The sequence below is a fragment of the Scardinius erythrophthalmus genome (assembly GCF_964197995.2).
Source record: "Scardinius erythrophthalmus genome assembly, chromosome: 6".
NCBI lineage: Eukaryota > Metazoa > Chordata > Actinopteri > Cypriniformes > Leuciscidae > Scardinius > Scardinius erythrophthalmus.
In genome coordinates this window covers 45,001,100-45,013,189 of record NC_138226.1, presented here as the reverse complement: position 1 = coordinate 45,013,189, position 12,090 = coordinate 45,001,100, and the positions used below count along the sequence as shown (strand labels likewise).

At 37.5% G+C, this 12,090-nt stretch overlaps 1 protein-coding gene across 1 annotated transcript; it reads left to right on the top strand.

Annotated features, from left to right (window-relative positions):
- Window positions 1-5,672: 5,672 nt before the first annotated feature.
- ndufa4l2a (NDUFA4 mitochondrial complex associated like 2a) lies at window positions 5,673-9,530 on the top strand. Its single transcript, XM_081367478.1, has 4 exons — window positions 5,673-5,775; window positions 6,263-6,348; window positions 6,814-6,874; window positions 9,406-9,530. Exons 1-4 carry the CDS (start codon window positions 5,734-5,736, stop codon window positions 9,460-9,462), a joined length of 246 nt encoding a protein of 81 aa, XP_081223604.1. The 5' UTR covers window positions 5,673-5,733; the 3' UTR covers window positions 9,463-9,530.
- The last annotated feature ends 2,560 nt before the right edge of the window (window positions 9,531-12,090 follow it).

Genomic DNA, 12,090 nt, shown 5'->3' with positions numbered 1-12,090 from the left:
CGCGAGTGGATGATAGCCCTGAAGACGCCTAGCAATGATATACCTTTAGTGGAAGTATGCCTTCAGTTAAGTTATACCTTAAGAGTCTTCGTAGCACGCTAAGAGACAACGTTATCGGAAAATGCAGCCAAGGTATGATGCGTATGATGATGCGTAATGGAGATTCCAAAGTGCTCTTCTTTGGTCAGAACCATGGAGAGCGATCGCGGATATGTCCGTCCTATGCACCGAAACTTTTTACAATGCAACAAAATATTTAAAGAGCATCAAGCTATTAAAATCTATATTATGTATACGCCCAGATAATTTAACAGTATATTAGTCAATATTTTTTATTAGGTTAAACAGTGATCGGATAACGTTTTTAATTATCCGCAATTGGTCTGGCCCATCCAAAACTGGAATCCTGGCGCCATGCCTGCCGCATTCTACATTAGAATTCAACCAAGCCATGTAATATATATATATATATATATATATATATAGATAGATAGATAGATAGATAGATAGATAGATAGAGATATAAATGGATAAACACACATAGTACATACAGTGTACTGTATGTGATCCTGTACTTCTATAACAAACCTGTCTAACCTCCCTACAACACAGTCTTTCTTGACCAATGGCTGGAGGAACACCTGAAGGACAGGTATTAAAACTGTCATTCAACAATATTGCGAACAAATAAGAATTGTAAATGTTGTGGTGACTGTAAATGCCGGTTATTGTCATGACAGTTGTGGCAAATCAACAGCATTTAAAAAATTAGTTTTACCATTCGAACACGTCGAGATGCTCTCGAGGGTGAACTTGACCATCAGCCACCTTGTCTTGGCCCTTCTCTCAGTTCGCAGGAAGCAGTGGTTCGAATAAATATGTTCTGATTCCGTCCGTAAGCTGCAGTTGATTGTCCTCCTCGTTCTCGTCATTGTCGTCGGGCTCCTCAATAAAAAATCCTACATGGGAGGATGCCTGCGGTGAGTCCGGTGGAGAGTAATCCTCCACAACTGAATGCCTCCATTTTGTAAGCAACGCCCAGTGTCAGCTCTGGCAACGCCTAACTTCCAACAATCCAGTCATTTCTCGATGGATGAAATCAACCCCGCCCTACTTTTTTTTATCATTTCAGAAGCCATTTCACTATATGTCACAATAGGGGAAAAAAGGACAATCTCAACTTCCGTTTTTATGGCGACTTTAAGTAAATTGAGCTTCCAGACCAACTTTGCTGAACCTACACTGTCAACATAATCTGCCATCCTTGATAGCGTTAGGTTTTTTGTAGAATACAAATGGAATTTGTAGACCTCACCAGGCCTCCCAGTTTGGTTTAGGAAGGTCGCAGAAAGGCACTGGCCAGTGCATGTGTTTGAAAGGGTTGATCAACTTCCCTCAATTTTCAAAAAAACTATTTTATTTCTTATTCCTTCATCTGAAACATATTTTCCTTAGTTAGATTCAAATTCCATAAATTCCCATCATCCAACTGTATTCTTTCTTTCTCAAGGTTTGTGAGTTCAAAACAGCTTGCCAAAGCGAATGGTTACACCTTCAGTACGGTGGGGAAGTTGTAATAATCTGATTGGTCAGTTTGAATGTCTCACATTTGTACCCCCTCTTTCCCAGAGCTTGGGACAGCATCTTCTCTGCCGCAGTCCAATCCGTGCGTATTCTCTTGATTCTCAATAACTGAGCTTTCACTATACCCATAAATACATATTTATTGTGATTACTCTGGCACTGTAGAAGGGTATGCATATATGTAGCTTTAAAATAGACTTTTGTGTCCAATTTCCCAATGTAAAAAACTCTGGACCTTTTAAACCTTATCAAAATAATCTTATCAATAAACCTTCTATTTTGATTATTTTCAATATCTTCTAGTCAGATGATTCTTCACGTTCCTAATAGATTAAAATCAGAGAGTGAACGGGCTTTCTCTGTGCCAGCTCCACGCATACGGACACCTCTTCCAGTGCACATTAAATCTAGTTTGAAGTCGTATCTTTTTTAGTATGGCTTTAGTAACTGATTAGAGTGAACAGGATTTTATTTTGTGTGTGTGACTATGTAATTGTTTTTGTTGTATTAATTATGCTGGAAAGAACTTTGGTCAACTGCAGTTGTTTTAAATGTGCTTTAGAAATAAAATTTGTATTGTTTTGTATTCTTATGCCGCATTAAAGCGGCCGCTTCAGAGAAATTGTCAGGCAGGAGCGTCAGTACGTAGCTGAAATAAGAGATGGGCCTCGCTGGTGTGTAAGTTCAGCTCTTTGGTGATTTCCAGTGCCTTCAGCTGGATGACGGATCTGGTTATGGGAAACCCCTCATTTCTTTTTTCCGGCTACGTACTGACACAATTTCCTGTCAATTTCTTGGAAGCAGCCGACTTCAAGCCGAAAAGCAAGCTTTTCTTTGACTATTAGCCGTTTTAAGACCCTTTTTGGGCTTGCCATCTTCTAACATTACACTCTGACACACTGTATTCTAGGCTGCTTGAAGAGTTGTTCGATGACTGCTTATCACTTATCACCATGAGCTTAAAGTTTGCATCATAACCTCTCCTCTGTTGCTGGTTCACTTGCTGGACTTTTGAGCCGCTGTGTTCCTCGGGGAAACACTCATAAAAAGTTCTTTCTTGAGATCTTATTGGGTCATCTGACTCTAATTGGAGAGCTGTTACATGTGCTATTCAACATAAATCATGGGAAAATGGACATTTAATGGACCCTAACGGGCTGAATAATAATGAGATAGTAATTTGTATTGCAATGTTTATGTTTGTTAGGTGTGTTATCTTTTTATCTGCCAAATAATGTTACGTATAGATACATTGATACATGGAGCCATATTTGACATTTCTGGCAATGGCAACAATTTTCCTGAATTATTATTATAATTTTTTTGTTGATACCCCTTGGCATTCTGTATCTGAGTTGAATAATAATGAGAAACCTCAATGGAGAGCATTGTATAAACCACTGTTCAATTAAATTAAAGGAGAACTCGGCAACTCTAGCGAACTCTAGTCACTTCTTCGCTGATTTTCCCTTTTGTTGTCGCATGTTTTCCACACGAGCTCCCCCTACAGCTGTGGGGGGGGGGCGTATATTTCACAACACGGTCGTAAAAAACTCACTTGCGGCGGACTCCTCCCCCTCTCTACCGCTGCTCATGTGCGTTTGTTTTGATCGGAGCAAGCCAACTGAATCGTGTGGAGCTTTGTCTACCGAGGTGGGTAATCTGGTAATACATCATACATGCGTGTGTGTTTATGTTGAATTGCCGCAAAGCGATTCGTGTTTCGCGCTCGTTCTCGTTCTCGTTCCCGCTTCTCACGAGACTTCCAATTTCTATTTTGCCGGGACTGTAGTCCCCAAGTTGCAAGGTTGGTTTTCCGCCTGGGAACGCTGGGGGGAGCGGGGAAAGTCGCCAATATCACCAGAACAGGTTCTTTAACCATCCAAATGATTTCTAGACAGTTTTATTAAGTTAAAAAAGTTACCAAGTTCTCCTTTAAATTCACGTTTCAATTATTTATAGGGCTGTCAAAGTTAGCGCGTTAATTACGCGTTAACGCAAAATCATATTAACGGCACTAATTTTTTTAACGCGCGATTAACGCAGCGCGTATTTTCTGTTTGACCCGTGGCGGCCCAACCCCTAGTTGGTGAAATGGAGATACACAGTGTTGCCAACTTAGCGACATTGCAGACCCCTTTAGCGATTTTTTCCCTTCAACAAAGCGCCCAAACCTTATTTAGTTTCTGAGAATCTAACGTTACCGGTACCGCCGGTACTGCTCTCAGCACGCACGCGCGCCTCTCTCTTTCTCTCTCTCTCTCTCTCTCTCTCTCTCTGCGTCTCGCGCGGAGGAGCAGCGCTTTAATTCAGTTAAGCACAGATATTATGTTGCTTCTCTAATTTTACAAGTATAGCCGAAATCAGAGCACGGATATTGTCTTTATCTTATGTGTATTTGATTTCATCAGACGACGGCTCGATTATCAGAATTTTTGTGCAGATTAATTTAACATCTTGGAAGGGAGAGCTGGGTATGTCTTAATGGGTCGCGTTTCAGTAACCATTTCAAATTCATTCCGTTGTTTGACAACAGAAACAGTAAAATATACCAATGAAAACAGTTTTGAGAATTTAGCTTCTTAAAAATGGGCACAGAGAGAGACAAACTACAATGTAATAATAAATAATAAATTTACATTTAGCATTTTCAGAAGAGCTGCCCTGTCATGCAAAAATCTAAACATGTTTGTGTTAGTAAATTGCTCAGTGCAAAGAAAGAGAAGTAATGGGAACCTGGTATTTCTTTGTTCTTTGTACATGTGTCTAATAGACATGAACAAGTTCTTTGAAAAATATCTATGACCTTTGAAACATGTCTCGTCCTTATGCTCTATATTGACTATGGTTTCAATAATAAACATACATTTGCATAAAGCATCTATATTTATCCATGCTCACGTTGATTAGAGTATTACAAACTTGAAAAGTATTAATTTAAGGTACATTTAGAACAAATAAAAAAATGTGCGATTAAATGCGATTAATCGCGAGTTAACTCATGACAATCATGCGATTAATCGCGATTAAAATTTTTAATCGATTGACAGCCCTAATTATTTATTCACTTTTCACAATACACAACATTTCAAAGCAGCTTTACAGAAAGTGCATGAGTCCACATTAGTTTAGAGTGATATGTTATCAGAGGAAACTGTCTAAGTATTTCAGAAATGTAAATATGAAGAGTTCAGATGCAAAAGCCTAAATGTCATCTGAATTTTCCCTCAGAATGATTATTTTTTTATCAAGCTCGTATATTTATGTTCAGTAATTTCACTTAAATGGCAATGAAAATTACCTATTAATTGTCATTTAAGTGAAATTACTGAACTTAAATATACGAGCTTGATAAAAATGATCATTCTAGCAGAAAATTTCAGATGGCACTTAGAGGCTTTTGCACCTGAACTCTTCATATACAAATTCACAGTTAGCTACAGATTTATTAATTTAAAGAATGTAATAATTGAATGTAGAGACACTGTTGACAAAGAATTGAGGTGATGTGTAATGGAGAATGCTTTGGTGTCATTGCCACATGTTTCTGTTTCTGTTTTAAACCCTGAGGTTGATTGTCTCTTTTTGTTCATTTGTTGTTTTTTTCTCTTAGAGTGAAACCCTTATCTGATGTTTCAAAACATGTTTTAGCTGTTTTACTGAAAAGGTTTTTTATATATATTTTGAGTTTTAGAGTTAAAACTCACTCTTGTTTTTACTGATTTGGTAAAATCAAGAATCCTAATTGATTTGTGTTTGTAGTCTATGCAAGATTTTTTTCATTTTTGAGATGATTCGGTTTTGTAAGGACGCTTTGTGTTTTGTTTTTGAGGGGGAGCTAATATTTTTGCACATTCAGTATAACAACTTTTATATCTATTTTTGTGTGGTTGTAACCATTCTTACTTCTGAGGTTATAAAAACATGTTTATTTTACTTGTCCATGACTCATTTAGTGTAAATCTATTAGTTTATTTTGTAAAAAAAAAAAAAAAGGTATTTTTTAAAAAAAATATCACTCTCTCAATCTCTCACCCTCTTCAAACAAACTCCCATTCCTCCCTCCCCTTCTTATCAGCTGTGACACAGACACGCACACAGAGACACACACACACACACACACACTTCTGCTCGTATTCTCCAGTAAAGATGCTGCATAAAGTCCGAGCTCAGGTCAGGAAACATCCTGGAGTGAGTATTTTTAATTCTACTTCCCTGTTTTCAAATAAGATTTATTAATCTATGACGAGCATTAACAAGGAAATAAAACATAATCAGCTCATTTGATTAGGTTGCTAATATAATGCTTAAATACATCCTGAAGTGTCAAGAATAATCTGAAATATATAAATAAAGTGTTGCATGCACTGTAGGACTAAACATTTTTTTTGGCATTAATAACTTCTGAGCAATAAGAAATCTGCTAACAATGTAGAAATAGTTCACTCATCTACTGTGAATGCTCTTCAAACGTTTAAAAATGTTAAACTTAAAATAAAAATAACTTTGAATTAAGATAATTGGAACTGAAAAAAAATCTTAATCTTAAGGGAAAGAAGGAGAACAATATTTCAATTCAAAATATGATAATAAAGATCTAATCTGATGGCAAACAGGACCTTTTATTTTTCTAATACTTTCCAAGAGAGCAAACCATAAATCATCTCATCTTTCACAGCTCATCCCACAGTTTTTCTTCATCTGTCTGGGAATGGGTGGAGCGTTCCTTTATTTGTTTCGTCTTGCCAGAGGACCTCATGTCACGTAAGGAAATTATTAAATACAATAATGGGTAAAGCATATGAGCAGTGCCATTTAAATACACGTTGAACTCATTCTTCAGACATGGGACAATTGTTTTGGAAATTTTAGATAAATAATTTGATCCTATTACCATAAAACACCATAAAATGGCTATTGCATTTAATACACATGTGATATGCAAAATAAGGTATTTTATCACCAGAGTAAGCATAATGTATGTCTAACTGTGTCATAATTCAATAAGCAAAGCTGAAAATGAATGCTAGATTTAATTTTAATTATTACATTTATTAAACTTTAATTTAAAATCAATAAAGTAGGCATTATAATTTTACATCTGACAGTATTACCTGTAACTGCCATCTCTGGGTCAACACTGTCAGATACAAAATGTGATGGCAAGTACTTTTGGTAAAGCAAGTGTGGTTTATTTGAAATATTTCTTAATCTTTTGGCTCTTGACAGCTGGAACAAAAGCAGTAACCCTGAACCCTGGAATCAGCTCAGCCCAGGATACCAGTACAAGGTACATGTGCCCACTGGGGACATCATAGCAGTAAACTGGGGGTTTGGACCATGAAATTAAACTATAAACCTCTATAGAGGTACACAGGAGACCATAACATAACAATTGACATTGTATGTTGTGTTATCCTCATTTGCTTCATCAGCAAAAGGAATTTGCATGTCCATGACTTACAAAATAGACCTGGATTATAGCAAAAGAGAGCAGCAAGCAGAAGGGAAGGATGTCAAAATTACAATAACTCCCTCAGCATATGTTTAACAAAAACTTGCTTTTTCTATAGTTTCATGCTAGGGTATTATAGCACAAAGTATAATGTTAGAAATTAGCATTAAAAAAAATAAAATAATAAATTGAACCATGTTAATTATTGCAGAAATGCATCATCACAGTCTGTGAAAAGGGTTAACACCAGCAATCTTCTCTGTTATTATATGTCATACTGATATGTCAAAGTTTAGCACTAATTCCATATTTCTGCCATCAAAAGTGCAGGTTTTAGTTTGCAGTGTGATAAAATATCCATTTACGGATGTTTTTGTCTGATAAACAGAACATGAGTTATTTCATAGCTACTTTCTAATGCTTATTTGCAAACATTTCACAGTCACAGTTGCACTGTAGGTTACTGTGGAGCTGATATATATGTGTATAAATAAATTAAGAAACAGAAGTAGCTCTTCTCGCGAGAAGCACAAAAAGAGACACAAAAACTGAGTTTGTCTGGACGTGTATTTTGAGAATGATTCATCGCTCAACTAAGCGGCTTCATTAGTGTAGAACAGTATGATTTGGTATTTCCTGTGGATCTCATTTCCCTGAGGGTTTGATTTGCAGTAAATAAGGACTCCAGGAGGAGCCAACAGAGAGCCGTCGAGAGAGTTCAGACATTTCATCAGACTGATGTCCGGCTGACTGACTTCAGCACAACATCAAAAGTTCAAATTAAAGCTAAATGCTGGTCAATAGGGCCATTCCTCTGTGGGTAACAAACTCCTGTCTGCCCCGCTGAGACATGATTTAACAAACAGCCTGGTTTCCATTACAGATGTGCGCAAAAATTGTGCAATATTTTCTAAATGTTGATAAAAAATAACGGCATTTCCATTAAAGGGATAGTTCAGCCAACCATGAAAATTAGCCCATGATTTACTCACCCTGATGTCACCCTAGGTGTATATGACATTCTTCTTTCAGTCGAATACAATCAGAGTTATATTAAAAAATGTCCTGGCTCTTCCAAGCTTTATAGTGAGAGTCAATGGGTATATTCCATATTTAAAACTTAATTGACTAAAATAACTAGCTTCCGGCAGACGGCCGTACGCAAGTCGACGCCACATACGAGTAACACTTGAACTTGACGCACAACGTAATGACGAGCGCGGTTGCCCAGGCGTCAAAGCTTTCGCTACTCCTACATCTACCTCATACATCGTCCAGTGTTACTCTTTTGGCGTAAGCCGACTTGCGTGTGGCCGTCTGCCGGAAGCTAGTTATTTTAGTCGATAAAGTCTTAAATATGAATATTTTTCTTACACAAACAAATCACTTCACTTCAGAAGGCCTTTATTAACCCCCCAGAGCAGTGTGGAGCACTTTATGATGGATAGATGCACTTTTATGATGGATACATGCACTTTTATAATGGATACATGCACTTTTAGGATGGATAGATGCACTTTGATGGACTTCCAAAAATGTATACCTAACATATACCACTCTCACTATAAAGCTTGGAAGAGCCAGGATATTTTTTAATATAACTCCGATTGTATTCGACTGAAAGAAGATTGTCACATACACCTAGGATGACTTCAGTGTGAGTAGATCATGGGCTAATTTTCATTTTGGGTGAACTATCCCTTTAACTGATGTTATGCCACTAAAACGTAATTATTACTAAAACCATGCGATATATGGGAGTTTAGCTAAACTGTTTCCATTTCCATTATTTTCAATTTACAATTTCAATTTGCGCAATTTGAAGGGTAATGGAAACGTAGCTAGTGACGCTCTTTACTAAGTGTTGTGGACAGATTGCTTATTTCCTTCAGTCATCATTTTATGTGTACACTGTCTTATGAATGAAACTTACAGTACAGTACAGAAAATACATTACTGGTAAATGCCATCAGCATGCCATCAATTTCATATGTTACTTGGTTAGTTGGATTTAATATTTTAAGCAGATTTTTTTTTAAAGAATAATAACATTTGTACGACAGTATATGATCGTATTGTACATATTCAAAGAACGGAATGATGTTGAATCACAACCACAGAAAACTCACATGTTGATTTTAGTGCGTGCGAGATGTGCACTGGTTGACAAGCCGTCATTCTCACTGTCAAATGTTTCCTGATGTGCTCTAGATCTGAGGCCGCACACCTGATTTACACTTTCTAAATGACTGTCTGTCTAGAAATGAAGTCTAGAAACTTGCACAGAAAGTATATATAGTAATAATACTTCACTGTCTGCCTCGACCTGCCATACAATCAACACGTTTTCTTTCTCCCATCTTTAGTTTGTGGCCATTAACACAGACTACAAAAACCTGAAGAAGGAAGGACCCGACTTCTGAAAGCGTCACCGTTGTTGGCTCAACTTTCATCACAAGATGCCCTTTACCTCACTTGTACAAATACAAACAAAAATAAATAAAAAAATAATGAGGAAAACTGAGGAGTGTTACTTTTATTTATGTACATTGGACATTAAGCTTGACAGAAATCCCTTAAATTGCAGAGATAACATGACCTCCCCCTAGCAAGCATGAGAAAGGGCGAAAGATGAGCAGATGTTTGTCTTTCAGTAAACAGAACCTGAACAGCAAAGACTCATGGGAAGGAGGTTGAGCTCCCTCTGGCCTGCCCTTGAAGTCTGGGATTATTGGGAAAAGCAGCATCTGTTCAGAGTGACACACATGTTTATCTCTGTCTCTCTCACTATCTTTCTATCTGCACGTATTACTGTCTTAATTTTTATCGTCACCACCATCCAGCCACCATCATACAACTCGCTGAGTTGGCAAACCGTACAAACAAACACAGGAAGTATTAGACTTGCAGTGTTTATTCTCCAGACCCCCAGAGATGTTAGAAGAACACATACCAAGATGCATGTCTTCTTGTGCAAACATTTTATGCACGTCCTTAGCTACTGACAAAAATCCCATAAACTGGGAATGAACTAAGGAGGTTTGTTTTGTTGGTTTGATTTCCAGTGTCATAGACTGACTCGACAGACAGATTCTCTTTCTCTGAACTGATTTAGGCACATCTAATAAAACTAAGGCATAAAAAAATTTTAGATCGCAGAACCGTGAAGATAAAATGCATTTCAAAAACTGAGAATGGACACAGAGCTTTATATATACTGCTGAATTCAGTTACTGTGATGAATTGAGCAAAAGGTCTTGTGGGGTGAAATGACTTAACTTTACTCAGTATGATATAAAAGATTTTTACATTTTAATGGAAGTTTGTGCAAAACGTGCCACTATTTGGTCCCTTGTCAGTTCATGAGTTCATGAGAAATATTTGAATTAGAATCATGTTCATTTGTTCATCCATGTATACCACAAACATTTAAATTTTAAACATTTAAATTCATGAACAATAAGGAATTTTTTTGGGGGAAAGGATGCATAAAATATAGGATTATCATAAAAACGACAATGACAAATTGTCAAAAACGAAAAAGTCAATGTGGGTTTAAATTAAATTTTTTTGTGACATTTGTTTACACATAGATGTTGCCAGTTCACAATGGCCTTTTTACCATGGTGTTTGTTACAGTAAATATGCATTTACTGCTGTAATCTACTGTGTCTAATCTAAAGTGGCGCTATAATGGGTGATGGCCTGGTTCACACACTGTGAGAGGAAATGTATTCAGTTACACATTGCTGGTTTGCATAGAGTTCAGTGTTTGCAAAACCAAATTCGAATTATGGTACGATATGCCTAAAACTGAGAAGTCTTTCCTTTGAGTTTTCCGCGTACAGACGACACCATTGTCAACCACTAAAAACGCTGTATTCTGCTGCCAGGCCATTAGATGGCGATGAAACACTATAGGCTGAACACGTACAGTAATACGCATGTGCATGATGCAGCAGGCTTCGGCTTCGCGCACGTCAGAAACAGAAGACAGGTTGGGTGCTTCACATTTCTTATTTGTGCATCCTCGTTACCTTTCCTTGCGTCTCAGCTCCACCCCCTGTATGATGCGAGGGAAGGCTGCAAGGAAAGAAAAGGAGGATGGAGGAATCGAATGAAAGCTTTTTTTATACATTGGAATACTTTATCACTCGAGCGTCACTTCACCGCGTCATCAGCAGCGCTCAGAGGATCTGCCCTTATGTTGTTGAAGTTTGGTTATTTAAGAAATTCATAATAAATAATAATAAAGCAAGATACCCTGTTGAAATATGTGAGATGTGTGGTTTATATAAACTGCAAAGGTAAAGTAAAAAATTAAAATGATTGTGACCGACGTGAAGGGGGAGGAGAATTTATACGTGCGTCACGTTTTAGTCGATAAAACTCTTCTGCATAGGATACACCTGTGTATCCTCGCTCATGACTCCTCAGGAAGCCTCCTCACTCCTCGATCCTCGACTCCTCGCGGTGCAATTAGAGATTTTAGATGTCCTTCAAGATGGCTGAGCTCGATCGGTTTCCGAGTCATAGGATGGAGGACGGAGGAGCAAGGTGACGAGGAGGGATATTGAGAAACTGACTGTTCATCTGAGCCTCATTGGTCTGTCACTGCCCGTCAATGTCAGAATATTTGAGATGACCAATCAAATCAAAGTAGGCGGGCTTTATGTTCACAGAAGCTGCAGAACGCTAATTTTAGCAGCGCGAGGCGCGACTCGACGCTTCAGTAGTTATGCTCAAGTGCGAGATAAGATGTAAGTATAGCTAAACTAAACATTTCATATTTGACAGCTGTTTTAGGTCATTAGACTGTTAGACTGACAGAAAATGACAAAATAAATGTTAGACTGACAGAAATAATCAGGCAAACTAACACACTTTTGTCTAATTTCGCCATTTTTAACTGAAAATAGCCCTATGTAACGTGATTCCTGTAATGTAATAATTAGTTTACTGTCACTGTGAGGGGAGCGGACAAAAAACAAAAAACGTTTTCATCATATCAGGCACAAGGTTAATATGAATGTGTACATATTGAGAATTAA